Raw genomic sequence first — 17,932 nt, 5'->3', positions numbered from 1 at the left:
GATTTCAGCATTAACTCCTCACTTACAGAAGTTTATAAACTCAAATCTGGAGCTTTCTTCCAGGTGTGCCCAGGGTATTTTATGTGTGGGTTTCAGCAGGCAGCACATGCACTTCAGGTTCAGGAACACTTCTTCAAAAAAAGGGTTTCTCGTATGCCAGCATGGTGTGAGCTTTGTCCGGGCTTTGTGGCCCACTTCCCTCTGCTGCTGTCGGCGTGAGGTCTGTATCCTGCAGCTGGAGAGCCAGATGGTCCCATTGCCTCCAACGCCACCGTCAGAGCCACCAGTTATGTCTAGATTTCGTCAGTTAATATTCCTTACAGGAATGTTGGTTTTGCTACCAGGCACAGTTCATAGCACCTCTTGTTAGAGACACCTTATTTAGGATTGAATCGGGACTTAAATTGATTAGATCAAGTTTAACTTTGCCTTACATCTAAAAGCCCTGTGTGAAACAAGTTGTTAAATTTGTAAATGCAACTCACTGTTAGCCTTTAGTATTCTTATCACCAATTTCAAATTAATAAACTGCCCATTTAAAAGCTGAGCCATCCAGTCACAGTTGAGTCTGGCTATGGCAATGGAGATGCCAATATCTGGATTATGGATAAAGAGGGTTGCAAAATCAATATGTCCAACAAGAACTAAATTACACATCTCTTTCTTTGATTTAAGCCACTAAAATAGGAGATACCAGCCTGTGGTAGAGCAGAAATGTAAATTCACAAGACACAATCACAAAAAAAGGGATGAATTAAAGACAGCCAAGCCTTGCCAGTGGTTAGGTACAGCCACTAATAATACTACTATGGGAAAAGCTGTCAAACTAGATACTGTTCTTTGTGTCTCCTGTCTGCCAAGCTCCAGACTTTCCACGATCAGGGACAGAAGTTATTGAAAAGTGGAAAGGGCACATACAGGAGCAAGATAAAGGGTTAAGAGTTTCCAGGTGTAACTTAAGGCGTTTCATTGCTCTCATCCAGCACAGAAAAATCTATCTCAATAGACCCTGTTTGCCTAAAGATAAGCCTGTAATTTCCCCATAGCTGAGCTGCAGTCTGAATAGAATACCGTTTATTTGCTTTCCTCAGTGAAATGGCGCCATTCCCTTCAGGAATACTTAGCAGTTCTGGGGGTTTTCTGCTTTGAATGTCTACCCCACACATACTATTTTTCATCCAAATAACCAAAACCTTTTTTCAAGTATCTCTAACATTTTCAAATAAACAGCTCCACGGTTCACAGGCACGAAATCAGCAAGATTGTCCAAGATGTTTGATAAGAGTACGGGCTGATTGTTAAGTTTTCTTTCTTTTCCTTCTGTCTGCAAACAATATCCACAAATCCATACGAATATGGGATTATCATTTAAGCGGATATAGGCTATGATGTATATTTAAGCCTAGGGAAAAACAAGTGTGCAGTTGCAAACAGCCCCCATTTTGTAATCATGCCTTTTTATATGCATCTCTGAACATCCATGCCACCTTGAACCATCTCCCAAAAGACTAGCCCCATTCTTAAACATCATTAATTTCCTTATTACTTCTTGCAACTTAATAGAAACTAAGCAATTAAAACTTCAGATGCATTCTTCAAATCTGCAGAAAGAAATCAGCTTTTCAAAACAATCTGATAAAGGAATATTAAGGCAAAATCTCCAATATTGTCTTGAAACAGAATTAAATGACTGATATACTCTATTTTTTCTAAATATCTTACCCACAGCTGCCCCTTATTGTATGGTTCACAGTTCTAACAGTGTTTAATATTAGATGTTGATATAGCTGAATCCCACTAGTTCTGCTGCAGTAGGGATACTTGCATTACTGCAAGTCTGAAGGACGCATTTCGCTCTCCTCTGGGTGTTCATTCTCTCAAACCAGAGTGCTGAATACAGCCAGCTGTTGCCCATGCAGCTGCAAATGAGCCATATGTCCACTTTATTGTAAAGCCTTGAATTTCCACTGGGAATGAAATAATAATTCTTTGAGAAATTAAAAAGACTTTTTAGCTGCTAATTTAAAACAGATTATTCTTTTTGTCTGATTATTATTGTCAAGAACATCAGCCTTTCATTGCAGCAAGGTCAGGGAATTTAGAAGAGTATTAATAAGCCAGCACTGGCTGCTCACAGGGTTCCCTCATATAGTCCCTCAAGTCACATAATACTCGATCAAAAAAAGAAGTTTGCCTCTCAGTATAAATTAAAGAGAAACCCAGTGCAGCTATTAATGTGTACTAATTCGCACACCTGACTTCAGAGCTGTGTATCTAATCTTTCAATCAGGCCTGGATGCCTTTCTAAAAGCCGTACCACAGGAGGACTTGAGAGACTTCTTTCAGTAATTGCTTTGTGCAGTTAAGAATTTCCAAGATAGAATGAGCAGTAGGCTGCTGCCTTCCGTGACCATCGTGGTCTGTCTGTAACTAAAATTTATTCATTTAGACATCGCGGCTTCATCCAGCACACTAATTCTCAAAGGAACAACCCCTCCCGACACACTGGGCTTTGAATCAGGCCCTTTCAGAACAACAGATATTCCTATGTTCTGAGCAGAGAGAGGGGAGTACAAAAGCAGTTCTAGGCAATTTAACAGCAGTTTATTTTAAAAAAATGTGATTTCAATACAAAAGCAGTTCCATAGTATTCAAACCTTCCTATTGTCAGAACAAGCTGGAGGGTAAAAAACTGAAGAGTCACGGCCAGGGACAATCGGACATGTTAGAAAACAGCTAGAAAATTGTAGATGTCAAACAGTTCAAATAACTTCATCCAAAACAGAGAGTCTTGAGAGACAAAGATTTAAGACAAGGGTTTCTCTTGTCTTTGCAGCACCCAAATTTACCACCGTAAATGTTGGAGGAGCCGTTTCTCTCTTCTGGGGGGTGGGGGAGAAGCAGTGAAGATTTCCTTGCCCCTTTCAGAGAATCCCAGCCTGCAAATAAAAAAGGAAGGAAGTAATTGCTCGCTTTTTTTCAACTCAAGTTAATAGGGAAGTTGTTCGGCTGTTCAACATCCACATCCAATCTGAAACCCACACACCCTGCTCTGCGCCCAAGGACAAGCTGGCAGCACGGCTTCCGGCTGCGCTGGAGGCTGGGCTGGGTCCCAGGCTGACGAGGCCCTTTCGCTGGCAAGTGGAATGGTTTGAGAGAAATTGCCTCAGGCCTCGGCCTTATCGCAGATTGCTGTTACAGTAAATTCCTACCAGAGCGCTTCCTTGCCTGCTTGCCCAAGGCCCTCCGTGGCACCTGCAGCTCCCCTGCCCTGGCTGACCAGCACGGGTCAGGAGACTTCGCGCTACAGAGGCACTGCCATCCTACCTGCTCTGCCCTCCAACGTTTCCCACTTAGGTGACAGAACTAACGCTACCGTGTGTGTGCGTGCAGGTGTACATACAGATATTTGTGCGTACGTGCATGCGGGTGCGCATGCGTGCTTTTGGGGGTTGCTGCTTTTCCTAATGAGAAATCTTTCTCAAACATGCTGTCATCACTGAGACTGTTGGCTACGTAAAAACCCTGAGGGCTCCTTGATCCCAGTGCAGATGGACAGGGAGGGGTAAGCACGTCTAATTTCACCCTACCTCCAAAGCTGGGGAAACTGCATCCCACCCTAAACCACGCCACTTCACACCAGCATGCAGGTTAGCAGCATCAGTCACTTGAGCTCTGGGGTTCCAACTAGTTCTTCTGCCCAAAGCAGAGCCCTCTCCGTTATTGTTTCAATAACCTACTGGAAACATAGTAAGAGCTGATGCCTAGATCACAACTGCTACATACTACCTCTTGCATCTTCTTGTCTTTGCTGCGAAACCCACACATTGATAAGAATGACTTTAAATTGAATGCTAGAAGACAGGCGCTCACAGACCTCTGCTGACATAGGAGTAATGGACTCAGCATCGGTGCTTAATTCCCAGCCACATTTTTTTGTTCTCAATCCTAGCCTTAAAGGTCAGAGTGAGCAGTCACCAATCCCTGTATACCACAAGGAAGTAGTAGATGCATCAAACATAATAGTTTTTTAATCAGTACATATCCTCTGGTAATAAAAATGCAGTAGCATAGAGAATGGATAAACCAAAAGGGTAGGTCCTCAACTGAAAGAAACTGCTGAAGCTAAACTGACTTGGAGATGCTGAAGAAATTACCTCAGATCTTTTGTTACCTGGACAAAAACAGAATAGGTCCCACAGAGCGTCCGTTTCAACTCAGCAGCCACTTTGAGAAAACAGATGATCAACTGCAGTCCACTAAGAGCTATCAGAATAGAGAGTAAAATGATGTTCCACTCCACTATGTTGGCAGGTTCGGTGCACCGAGACCAAGCAGGGTAATCTGTGAGGTACCTGTTAGAGAGACAGCAATGTGAAGTAAATTGCATGTGGTGGGTGCAGTTCAATTTAAATACACGATATTTTACCTATAATATACAGAAAAACCATATTGGGCTTTATATGCTTCAAGTTTGGGAGACAGACTCTAGCCTTTCATTACACCAGCATAACTCCTGCATAGGTTTGTCAAACTCAGCTGAGTGAAAAGACTTATTTCTCAAGTACACCTGCTTCATTAGTTTCCCTGTTAGACACCCAAGTGTTAGAGAGACGCTGCCATTTTTTTTCAAATGGCAGAAGCCAAGTTTGAAACGGGAATTTTCCTTTTATCGATTTAATTTCAGCTTTAGGTTAAGTCCAGCTGACATCAGTACCGTGCAGAAAGCAAGAACACCCCAGCACCATCATTCTAACCAGTGCGTGCAGCCTAAACGGCAGAGCTGAGGTAAGCGTCACTGCGTGCAATGCCCCGTTGTTCTAGAGCCATGCGTCGCATCCTCGAGGGTCGTAATGTGCACAACTGACAGGCACAGCTCTGCCCTTTTAACTGTGACACATGCTACAGCCTGGAGCTTATTCGCAAGAAACTTTGTTAGACTGACTTGCTCAGTGTCAGTTGCTTTTTTTCTAAACACTCGTAACTGAAATGCTTGGAGCCCAGGCTGGAGTGCGTTATTCAGCATCTGGCCCTTTACGCTGAACTCAGACTCTAGTTTTGTATTTCCACATGGGATGGTAATGCTGCTCATACGTAGCAGAGATTGCAGGATGCACTTCAGTGTTTTAAAATAAAGCTGACTTAAGTCAGAGAAGGCCACAGTTTAGGAACTATTCCTGTTGGATGCTGAAGGAACTTGTTTGTGATCCTCTGACAAATGTAATCCTCGGTGCATTCAAATGCAGCTGGAAGAGCTTGGCATTATATGACTTGAAATATTAAAGTCTTATAAAACTTTGATCTTTTCAAGGGAGAATGTAAAATCTTGCGAAAGCAGCCTCAGGTTACATATCTGAATCAAACCTTTCATGCCTCTAGGAGGCTGGGACACGGACAACGCTTTGTCTGCCTTGCTTAGGTGTTTTGTGAGATACAGCAGCTGTATGCAAAAACTACCAGTGGTCAAACCACAGACTTCATTGAGCTTTAGGAGTTAAAGAGATATCTACTGAGTTATTAAATATAAAAATGCCATCTATAATCTTTGAACCAAAAATCTGAGGAATTTGAGAGAATATTCTGAGAAAGTATCATCTACACTCACTCTAATCTTACATTCTTTACTACACATATGATTGTGACCACCACCAGATAAAGGACACTTCGCTAGATGGACCTCCAGGTCTGATCAGTACAAAGATTCTTACATTTCATCTTTCCTTACAAAGAGGCAAATACCTTTCTTTGAGGATTCTGGTGCTCATTCAAGCAGTTGAAAAAACTCACTCGCCAATATAGGTCTTGTGTTCAAGAGACAGTGCCATTTTGTGTAAATTGGTGAGAGAATTTGTCTGACTATTGTTTCGATGAACAGTTTCTTCCAGAAGAATTACACTGATGTTTCTTACCCTCCAGCAGTGTCTTTGAAGATATAATCCCATCCACTTGATGAGTTGCAGAAGGGGCCTTGGATCAACCCCAAGGTAAAAATGATGCAACTGTATCCAGAGAAAGCAACTCCAAGCAGGGCTAGCACAATTGAAATGAAACTCTGAAGTAAAGAGAGAAAAATATTACTGTGTGGGGACAGTGACCGCAGCAAATACAGTCATTCAGCAAATACAGTCATTCTACTGCCTTGGGGTTGAATTTCACATTTGATTGTCCCATTTGTCAATATTCAGAAAGAAAAATAGCAGGGAAAGAATAGTAAGCATGCACATACAAAATAAAGATTAAGACAGAGTTTAAGATAGTTTCACAACTCTCAGTTAAATATTGTTTGGGGACTTTTTTTAAAAAAACGTGCATTTTTGAAAAGTTCTTTCCCAAAATGCTAGAGGAACACAACCATGCATTAAACATGTTTGCATCCCAGATAGTGTATATTGAGTCATTACTGGAAAAAATAACTTCCAAATAATACAAGCAAGGGGATGAAGCTATTTAGTTGGGGCACACCATTGAAACTCTCAGGCCTTCTACGTTCTTATTTTACAAGGATTTTTTTGTGATTTTTTTTGTTTATTTTTCTTTCATCCTGCTTACGCATCAGAAGGAAGGAGCTACACTTTCTGTGACCTCTCAAGCCGACTTAGAATCCTTCTCTGTGAAAGGAAGCAGAGACAGAGCAGCAGAGAGGGCAGAAGGATGTGCTGCAAACACAGGAGCAGGAAGGCATGCAGAACAAATGCTAAAGAGATGCACAAAACCAGAACACAGACTCACCCTGTAGGTTTTGTTACAGCTCTCACTCTGGCAGCACCGATAGAACACGCTACACTCCAGTGTTATTAGAATTACTGCCAACAGAAGGATCTATAAGGGGACATTATAAGGTCGGTGAAATGATTGCAGATACTACACCAAAGTCTCCTTTGCCTATGGAAGGTAGGGACTGCATCTGTTATGCTCTGTTGGGATTTTAAAGCTGCTCAGTAGGAAAGCACAACTACTCGAGGTGCACCATGGAACTGGGCTGTTTTTCTCAGGCTGTCACTGTACTTGTTTCTTGTACTTGAAAGACAAGAGTACAGTGTCTCCTATCACAGCAAAGTGTTACTAGCATGGACACAGCTATACAGTGAAGATGAAAGAATAAAACCAAGCTCACAAGTAAAAGAATCTATACCAATGAAGGCAAGATATTGATACAACCACATCAGTTCAACAGCTTCCTGCTGACACAGTTACATGGATCAGGGTATCACCTTCTTTACCAACAGTTATGCTAGAAAAAGTCAGTAGGACAACCGTTTCGTTAAATTCACCTGGACTTTCATCTGCTTTCTCTGTCAAGTATCCATACTGTTTTTCTCGGACTACTGGATTATTTAAACCTGATACTAGAATCATTTCAACAAATAAGATTTGGACTCCAGAACCACAAACTGCCACTCAGAGAGGCGCTGGTTTGAAAGGGGAAACATGAAAGGGAATGTTTCTGAATCACAGCACTGTCCTCTCACATGCTGCTGCCCTGTTTGTAACAGGATAATATATACATTTTTAATAAATTGGTAATGCCCTTAAGGCTAAAAATGCTTCAAAGTATGAATGTCACTGTTGCAGTTAACTTTTTCCCAAATTTTCAACTATGCTCTTCTGTTCAAATTCTCTGCCTGATAGTTTTTTGCTCCGCTAGAAAAGATTAGGTTTTTCTTCTGCTTTAAGAAGAATACACAATTTCAAAAGAATGTCTCATGCTTTAGTAACTCTCCCAGTTCAGCACCTTCATAAAAAGACCTTACTTATGCAAATGAGACCTTTTAAATACTGATTGTGTGCCTGCACTTTTATTACATAGCTGTTTTCTGTCCCTGAGGCTACAGTTCTTTATGAACACAGCCAACACTGTGAGCAGTGGGCAACTCTGTGTGAGTTTATTACTGCAGACGAGCACATTACAAATGTGGTGGAGAAAATCCTACTACGCCAATCACAGTGAGACAATCTTCTGTATTTAGCCCAACAACAGTGGTGCTTGATGCATTGTGAACTGTATCCAGTCCTCTAAATACTGGACTGCGTACAGCTCTTAAAAACATCTGAACAGCTTTCTTAGTTTTTGTTTCCTTTTGTTTTGGTAAAAGAGCTCTAACTCTACCGCCATAGAGCATTAAATCAACGTAGTGCCTGCCTCCATAATACAAGTGTAAATTACACATAAACAAAAAGCCAACAGAAAAAAAACCAACCACCCTGCAAAATCACTTACATGAAATTAAATAGTATACGTAGCATGTCATTCAGTATATTCACATTTTTTTCAGTTTGATCAAGTTTTTCTGCCTGCAGTGTTTTTGCCAAAGTAATTCATATCCTCTTTAAAAGCACAATTACATTGCTGCACAGTAACCCAGTATTATTTGCAGTAGAATGCAATTAATTAAAAATCCGTAGAAACAACACTTACCATCACACCTGAGAAACAGATCCCTTCAAAATACCACACATAGTTGGGAAGCTGGTAACTGGCAGCATGTGAAGCTTTCCCGTTAGGGAAGTATAATAGGATGTTAACAACAATACTCCAAAGTGCGAGAGGTATCAGCAGACAACTCAAACAGCTTCCACACGTCTCTAAAGCCATCTCTCAAGAACTTTAGAAGTTTTGCTCTTCTAAGGTAACAAAAGATGACAAGGTTTTAAATACAAAAAGTGTCTTGACCTCCTCAGTTTGATTCAGTCATTTCATGTTCTCAGGAACCAGGTGACTGGGGTATGATTCCAGAGATAGAGAGGTGCTTAACAGTTAGCAGAACAGTAGATGAATATCGCTGTCTAAACTCATTGTCCTTTCTAGGTATATGTCTTTAAGTAGCAGTTTCCCTTCTAAAGGATCCTCCTTTGTGATCTTCCAAATGAAATACGTCTAGAAGTCAGACTCAGGAAGGAACTTCAAAACTCTCATTTCCTAGTGACTGCTTAGAAACGCACTCCTCCCGAGAACATGGATTACGATGCAGATATTCTGTGACAGGAGGCAGGTTGCTCAGCCTTACTGCAGCTCAAATTGTTTTCTACCTTACACGGGGAAGGGGACTGTCAAATGATAAATATGCCCAGTCTCTGCGCAGAAGGCCACACATTGCCTCACACTACAGAGAATTAATACCAGAGCTTGGCAGATACGGCCCTAAGGGCGAACCAACACTTGCTGCTAACTTGGGGCAGCCTCACAAAAACACCAAGCTGAGTCTCAGCTGCTTTGCAGAGCGTGCAGAAGCCCAAATAACACTGGTTAGAAACTGCCAGGCAGACTTATTGCCACACTTTAGTTAATTACTCTTTTCCCCAGCATTGTGCAGCTGAACTTTTTCATGAATTAAATCCTGCTATTTCTCCAGTTGTTTTACTCCGTGCTTACAGCTGAGTATGCACAGCCACAGATCTGACCTAAGTACACGTGACTTCTCGTATGGGACAAAAGGTCTGGCTGTTTTCTGAAATGCCTGCTGTTTTGCACTGTGCAAAGCCAAAGCCAGACAGCTTCCCCATTTTCATGTGTCATCATTCCCTAAGCAACTAAACATCCATCCCAGTAACACAGAGCCAGAGCTGTCTGAATGCTCACAGCATGACCCAAGCCGCCTTTCCATGTGCCTGTGAGTCACTGGAAAAGTAACTCAAGAATGAGCTTAGGGTTTACTCATAGGAAAGTTGTAGTCAGAGAACAAAAAAAAACCTGGGGCTCTATCAAAAGTGAGAAGGCTGATTTTAGAAGCAATGGTGTCATGGCATATCTTCCTTCTGCTTCCTTACGAGCTGTTTTAGGCTCTGCACACATGAGATTTCTCTCATGATCTCATAAAAGCTGTTTGGGTTGCAAGTTGTAACTAATTCCTTCCTATTGCTTCGAATGAGATCACCCAAGGAAATGGGCATGGTGGTACTCATGCAATTATACCATTTTTCTACCCGTACTCTGCTGTGACTCTCCCCTTCTTTTTCTAGGAGGTTTCATTTTGAAGTCCTCAGACTTTACTCTGAGGATCTTCCCATATTTCCTGTTTTACTCCCTATTCACTACAGACACTTTTTTCAGGCCTCTCTCTGACTGAAATTAGGGGCAAACCTCCCTTTGCAGGCTCACAGGCATGGACGGAACTCATATCATCAACACTGCGCCTTACAGATCAGAGAAAAGGGCTGGATTAAAAGCAGGCACATCGCATCCCCAGGACTGATATTTTTATTACAAAACTCAGAGATCATGCAATCGGCTGCAATCTTTTTTTCTCAAAGCAAAGGCCAAAATTACTAGTGAGCAGCTTAGTTTATAATCAGATTTGCTGCTACTTCCCATAGTAATCTGTTCTGATTAGAAGAAACTTACTTGGAAAATGACACCTGAAACAGCATTCACTCTGCAGGACAGCAGTCCGCATCATGACTTCTTTTGTATTTAAACTGAGCTCTACAAATACCAAATCAAGGTGGTTGGGTTTTTTTTTGCTGGCACACTAGACTGCTAGATTAGGAAGCAACCATTTTATATTAAATATTACGCAAATCTGGCAACCAGCTTCTCAAATATCTTACCAAGTGTTGCAAGAACTGCTTTGCTGTTGCTGTCGATATCCATGAGTTTGATGCCGAGCCCATTACCAAAAAGCCATGTTTACCCTGGATGAGTGACCTCTCTGCTAACTGAAATGAATTTAACCTAAAACAACTGCTCCTCCATGATGCAACTGATAAAGCTCCCAAAACACCGTCTTATGCGTCAGGCAACAAAGGAATTCAACCGTCCGTTTTCTAAATGACAACATAAACAGTGAGTAGTAATGCTGTGCATTAGTGCTACATGGATCTGAGCTGAAGTTTTAATTCTAAACTCTAGACTAATCATTCTGCTCATTGGAATGTCTAAAATTTTCAGTTCTTTAATTAGTTGTGTGTACCAGAAAGACAAATAACAATTATGCAAGCATAAAGGCAAAAATCTAAGTTCCATGGGAATTATACCCTATTCCATCGAGACCCTCTTTTCCTCCTCCTCTCACTCCACACAATTTAAATTTGCAGATCCTTTTTCAAACAATGCTTCTTCACACAGAGACACCGTACTGCACAGCAGCAAGGCATTTTGTGTGCGTATACGCATGTGCACATTCTCCTCCCTCCCATAGCAGGGCGAGACAGAGAGAAACAGAACAAGCAGAAACGGTATTAAAGACTGCCCTCAACTACTTTATGTATTTCTGTATGAATAAATGGTATTGCAAGAAGCAGATATCTTGAGATTCTGAACACAAACTTTACCTGTCTGTGAGTTCTTTTGTTGCTGTGGATGTGTGTGTGCAATTTCTTTTTCACAGTTAATTTCTTTTTTTCAGATATGTATTTGTACTGGGCAGACTTGGCTGTGAGGACAGCCCGAGATACACCTCAAATTTCAGGCTACCTTTAAAGACCACCCTCCTAGTTACAAATAGTACTAAGTATGCACTGACACCCATGGGAAATTCTTTTTCTCCCATAAACAGAAACTAATTTGCCTGTTTTCAAAGATGACATTAGCTGCTAGATTCCAAAACTGAGCAGTAACGGTAATCAGCTTCATTTCCCTGAAACAAATGGCACGTCACATTTTGTTTTTCACTTGAAAAACGCCACTTCCCAGCAATGCTGTTGGCAGCGTATTATTCAGATTTACTTTACCTTGTGATAAAACATTCACTGTAATATGCTACAAGCCACACTTCAGAGGTTCTTGCACGGGATCTTAGAATACTGCCTCCAGGCTGCTTACCGCTGAAGTCAAATATTTCAGATTAATCTATCACTGCTGACCTGAATTTGCACTGTATTTTCTGAACATGGCTACGCCTGCTGAGTGAGGTAGAAACCAGGACCCAGACCCACATTTTGTTTTGCCTCAAGACTGACTAAGCAGTCAGGGGGCAAGCCCCCCTTGGGAGAGCAGCAGCAGGAACACAGCCCTGTGGCTCAACTGCACGGGAACCTCCCTCCGGTCCTTGGAACGGGCGTCAGCAAAGAACGGCTAGCCCAGACCCCGGACGAGGACTCCGCGTACACAGTTGTGCCTGTCACAGAGCTGTCGTTCAACTATCGTATCCTTGTTGACGGACAATTGCCTGCCTCAGCTAAATGATCTAAACCAAACAGTGAAGCAGTTCCCACTCTGACAGAGCCTGCTGGAGAGGAAAAGTAGGTTATAACCTGGCTGCTTTATATCCGTGTGCTCATGCCACCACTGTCCTTTACTCTAAGGCCAGGAAAGCAGTGTTTCAGCATGGGCAGGGAAAGAATCACTGACACCTGCTGGGTGTTTTTAATACAAATCTTTATTTGTGAAATACAGAAGTTCAGAAAAACCCTGAAAAGGTGAAGTGCATGTGTCTGCCTCGATCATCCACATTTTACTGCTGCTTTGGCTTTGCTCCAGCTGAGTATTCATTTCTATCCAGGCCAGACTAGATTGGGTTTGTGTTCATTCCAACATCAGAATGAAAGTGCAACTTTATTCTGAAAGCAGCATGAAGTACAGAGCTGTTGTGTCAATAGAAAGGAAAAAAATCATCTTTAACAACACATGTTGAGGCAGTTGCTCATACTAAGGTGAAACAAACCAAAGAAATTCAGGATACATTTTGCCTTTAGATACAGGCAGGTTAGTGGAAAACTTGCATATGACTAACAACAAAGGGTGGCCCCAAGTCAGCTAAATTGATGGCAACACCACAGTTTGACAACAATGTGCATTTTAGTATGCATGGAATATAAAAAAACCCCACAGAATACTCAATACACCACACACATGCACCGACGTCACCACATTGTCAGGTTCTAACAAACGTATGTCTGTGGGGGGAACAAAAAGAAAGAAACACATATTAAGGGGAAGAATGCTAATATTGTGTCCAACTATAAGAGCTAAAATTAAGCTGACCACATTTAGACGACCATAGCATGGCTCTTTTATACTGCAGTTACAGCATGGAAGACAGGCATGAGAAGACAGTAATAGCCCAACATTGAATTATGTCAATTAAAAATGTGAAACACATTCTTAGCCATAATGTGTGTGTGATAAATCATATCTGGTTCATACTTTAAGCCATTGCAATTCCAACACCACCACTATGATACTGATTTTAACATGCTCAAAGCTGTTTAACAAGACTCTAAAGAAATTTGGAGGAAATTCCCCTTCCTCACTCAAAAAACCCCCGACCTTCAAAAAACCCTTCAGGTCTGTCTGCAGGTTTTGTCAGCTATGTGCTATTTAATTCCTTCTCTTATCCTGCTTTTACTAAGCAAGGCCAGGATGCTGTAGTTTTCATTGCATATGGCACATTCTCAGTAGTCTACCAGTTGCTGTGAGCAAAATACAAGGCTAAAGCGATATAGTTCAAAAAACCAGCCTACCACAAAACTGCACGACACTATGCAACAATGGTTTAGGCTATGGCAAAGACCGCCACCACCAGGAGATTTGTATTTCAGTTGTATCACCTATATAGTGCTGATGACCACATGTGCCATAGCAGGAAAAAAGCCTTCCAGCTCCTCTGCAGTATAACTTCACTGTGACAGCTGAGGAATCAGCTGCAAGCATGTGATCAAATACTACAGGAAAATGCTGAACACAACAAGGCTATAAAAAAAAGTTGTACACTGAATTGTTGCTTAAGAATACCTAAACCATAGCTGCTGAGTAAGACTCCACAGTAGCATCAGTAACACCAGTGTTTCATGGCCACCTGAGAAGCATGGTTATAACTATAAATGGCTTACCTCCTCATGACTGCAGCACAACCCACATAGTCCTCCAAGAATGCCATTGATTATCTGTATGAAGCACAGAATGAACTCTATCACGCCCAAGATGAGGAGGATGGAAAAGAGGGTGACGTTCCACTGCACAATGTTTTGAGGTTCTTGACATTCAGACCACTTGTTATACTCGAACAAGTACCTGTACACAGCAATTAAAAGCATATTAACGTTGTGACAGAGTGGGATGCTTACCATACACTAGAACCAGATTACATCTAGCCTGTAACTGCATTGAGGGTAACCGCTCTAAGTGGGAATAGACAATGCAATGGTTTATTCCATGCAAGTTTGCTCTGTTTAAGAACGTGTTGAACTATCAACCATACATTTTTGTTAAGTCTTAATTTCTTAAAAAAAAATCTAAGCTATAAAGGCATGATCTTCTATTACTGATTCAAGCAAAACACAAGCTCAAGAAAGCTGAAAGAACAAAGCTATTTCTCAAAACCACCACAGAGCTTTTCAGGACTGGGCCTTTACTCTAAAGACAGCAATTACTGATCTGAAGCACATGGGGCACTTCCTGTCTTGTGCTGCTGCCGTTGGGCCCTCACATGCCTGCTCTCGAAGAGCCAAACACAGAACAAACTTAGAGGGGTACTGCAGTATTCCAGCTGCTACTCCTCTCCCACACCTTCAGAGCATCAGCGCTGATGAGCCTTCAGCAAGGACCTAACTCAGCTCTTCTGTATTCAGCCATAGCTGGGGGTGGGGGAGGAGGAATGCCCCCTCCTGGGAGAGGTGCAGCTGAAAGGTAAAATTCAAACGCTCTGCTGCAAAGGATCTTCGTGTGGCTGCTCAGTCCTCAAACTGTCTCTAGCCTGGCATCAGCCATCACTCTTACTAGACACAGCCTCAAGGTTGCCAACCAGACAGACACTGTAAAAGCATGTCACGATCCAAACCAAATCCTCTTCCAACCTCCAGGATTTGGGGGGATTAATGGGGAATAGCACAAAACTCAGCTACGTAGGCTTGGTTTGCTGGAGAACCCTAATTAGGGATAATTAAGGGTTTCTGGCCCTCCCCGCCCTGCAGTGGACAAAGATTCCTGTAAGCCTTTTCTAGTTTCATTTACAAAGGTTCTACGCCGTTGTTGCTAATGAAGGTATTATGCCAGTTTACACTGATGCAAAGCAACTTCAGAAGAAAGCCTCACAAAACAAATTCTTACACAAATGATAAGACAAGTTTCATAACAACCGCTATTCATAGTTTGTAAATCCCTCGAAGTCCTAAAACTTTATACTTTGTGAGAGATGTTCATGGACATGAACCGTATGTGGTATATAGATATTATTACATATATACATGTTATATGTTCAGATCCTGTCTTGTAGGACAGAGGATTTATATTGCTTTGGTTTTAAGCTATAGCAGTGTGGGTAACTGATGCCATCTGTTTAGTTCTTAGTGAGTGAGAAGCATAAACTTATTAATGGATCTTGCTATATGGTTACTGGATTGCTGAAAGGTACTGGAACAAAGACCATGAGGATGTTATATCTTCCCCCATGTACACATGAACAGACAACTTACCCTCCAGAGGATTCGGTGAAAGGATATATCCAGTTTCTTTCTAGGCGAGTAAAACAATATGGTCCATGAGACAAGCCCAGTGCTGAAATGATTATACAGTATCCAGAACCAAGGATCCCAACAAAGGCTGCCAGAGCTGAGGACAGCATCTGCAGAGCAAACATAGACATGAACTTTCAACGCAGCCATCGCCTTGTCTTTGGGATTATCTGCGACTGGAGCGTAAAGGCTCACTTACCGCACAGCTTTTCCCACAGTCCTCGTGGCCAAAGCACCCACAGCAGTCATCATTGTGAAGCCCAATGAATACTGCAGCTGGAATGAGTACCTACGTACGGAGCAAACAAACCACACTGTTCTATTTTGTTGCACAGACAGGGCAGATAAAACACAGTCCTTGCATTGCATTCATTTATATAGCTTCTTGGCAGGGGAGGGGGGGGCAGCCTTGTACAGATTATTCAGTTTTACTACAGTTTAACACAGTAGGCATCTCACTACTGATATCAGTAGCGCCAACACCAGGATAGGTACATTTCTATTTCCACTTTGTGTATACACAACACTTAAGTGCATAAAAAGCCTGTCACCAAAGAGCCTGCTGTGATATTGCTGCAATTGAAAGTACTTCAACTTTACAAGTTTTTGTTCACATTAAAGGCTGTATCCTGCAAATAAAATGCTTTGCAAAAAAATGCCTTCACTTTCTGCCAAATGAGGACTACATGATAAGTCTCTCATAATTATTTTGTTAAAAAAAACCCCACTACCAACACATTAGTTACTGAAGAGTAGTCATCACTGCCCATGTGACAAACCAGTCTGACTAGCGTAGAAAGTGTAGGAATATTTTGCCCAAGTCAGGCAAACATCTCATTACAGACATCTAGCTTCTTCTGGGTTTTCACAACCAGTTTCCAGTGACAGAAACGCAAAGTAACAAAGCAGAAGCTATCTGTGAGAAACAGAAATCATCCATACTGTAGAGCTTTTAGCATAAAATCCAGAAGGAGCAGAGTTGATTAAATAGAGTATCCTGCCCACCAGCACTAACGGGACTTAATAACAGTTTGCACTTATAAAGACTCTACACCCAGGAGTACCTTGGAAAACCATAAAGAAAGAGCAAAGTGTTATCTGCAAGCCACATGGATTTACTTAACAAGACGCTAAAATAAAAGCTATCCAGCTGAACAGTGACATACTTGTCAGCCCCTAACTCAAACCTGTTGCTGAGCCCCAGTGCTGCAGGTCCAGAATAGGTTGTACAAGTGTGCTACAGGAACAGTTCCATTGATTTCACTTGTATTATCCTGTGCGTAAAGCCCAGTCTTTGCAAATCCCAGTCTAGGTGCCAAAGGGCTGTAACACAGCTGTAAGCACCTCTCACAAGACAGAGGACCTTATCACGCAATAGTTTTCAACCTGTTATTTGCAGACACCTTGAGATCTGTAGCCTATTTCTAAGAGTACTTTTAAAAGCAAATGAAAAAGGAAGCCTGGAGTCGGGGAAGTTAAATATGCTACAATGTGGTCCACAAGATTGAAAAGGTAGAAAATAATAGCTTCAGATTAACGATGTCCTACAATGAACACACTCAATTCTTCATCCTTTGCTGTCACTCGAATGCAAAGCTTTGATAACTGCCACTTGATTCCTCTGAATAAAGAGCTAAGGCGGAGAAATAACTGTCAACATCTCAGATAATAGAAATTAAGGAATTGTAACTAAATGCTAGTTATCTAGGGACATTTAAAAGGAGAACAGTTCAATAATATAACAAAAATGTAAGATTTAACACTTTACTCAAACCGTGACCCACTGAGAGGCTTCGTTCCAGTTTTGCATTTACATTCCGCTACCTAGTCCCTATGATCTTCTCAGCTCTAAAGTGACATAATGTTGCAGATAAGATAACCAATAGTAACTAATAATATCTATGGGGTAATATAGCTAATTTCTTTTGATACAACTCCAGAGATTCCTGCTGACGAGATATTTGATCAATAAGTTAACATAACTGGTAAAGAAACAGTAATACCAAGTAGCTCCAAAATAAACTTGAAAGAAACCACTACCTCATTACTTACCAAAAAGCCTCCACCTAGAATGCCATGAAGGCACTCCACGTATTTGCCGAGATGATGCTCTGAAGCAAATCTTGTTTCGCCATTGGGAAAATAAAGTAAAATGTTGGCCACGATGCTGAGCAAGGCAAGGATGAGCAACTTATAACCAATACATCTAGCACACCTTCCAAAACACATGTCCTCAGCTTTACAAATCCTTCTTTCACTAGTCCAGTCCAACCTCTCTCATACCTGTCCACACCTAAAAGAAGATCGGCCTTTTCTCTCACCTCCTTAAATACTCAGGGTTACTTAGCTACCTGGATGATGTTTACACCTCTTCATAACTACCATTCCCAATTGCGGAGCGAGGCAACAGGGGTGGCAGAACGCCACCACCCTTTTTAAATGCAGTAATTGTTGTCAAACCAAATGCAATCAAGGAAATACTGAACACTAGGTAATTTCACTCTAATATATGATGCTTGGAATGATCACCAGTGAACATGACTAG

At 41.6% G+C, this 17,932-nt stretch overlaps 1 protein-coding gene across 1 annotated transcript; it reads right to left on the bottom strand.

The window, feature by feature from the left end:
* Positions 1-2,683: 2,683 nt before the first annotated feature.
* Positions 2,684-17,616, bottom strand: LOC140654279 (transmembrane 4 L6 family member 1-like). The gene is made up of 7 exons (XM_072867424.1): positions 17,440-17,616; positions 15,587-15,676; positions 15,349-15,497; positions 13,768-13,948; positions 5,910-6,052; positions 4,175-4,355; positions 2,684-2,939 (listed from the first exon to the last, which is right to left on the bottom strand). Exons 1-7 carry the CDS (start codon positions 17,614-17,616, stop codon positions 2,925-2,927), a joined length of 936 nt encoding a protein of 311 aa, XP_072723525.1. The 3' UTR covers positions 2,684-2,924.
* Positions 17,617-17,932: the final 316 nt, after the last annotated feature.

This window comes from Ciconia boyciana, chromosome 7 (assembly GCF_034638445.1).
Source record: "Ciconia boyciana chromosome 7, ASM3463844v1, whole genome shotgun sequence".
NCBI lineage: Eukaryota > Metazoa > Chordata > Aves > Ciconiiformes > Ciconiidae > Ciconia > Ciconia boyciana.
This window is presented reverse-complemented; position numbering and strand designations above follow the sequence as displayed.

Bases quoted from the DNA above. Each gene is read 5' to 3' on its own strand.
- LOC140654279 (XM_072867424.1), bottom strand. From the start codon at position 17,616: ATGTGTTTTGGAAGGTGTGCTAGATGTATTGGTTATAAGTTGCTCATC. The intron at 15,677-17,439 runs GTAAGTAATGAG...CTCCGTACGTAG, and splicing joins TTCTAGGTGGAGGCTTTTTG to GTACTCATTCCAGCTGCAGT. The intron at 4,356-5,909 runs GTAAGAAACATC...TCTCTCTAACAG, and splicing joins TTCAAAGACACTGCTGGAGG to GTACCTCACAGATTACCCTG.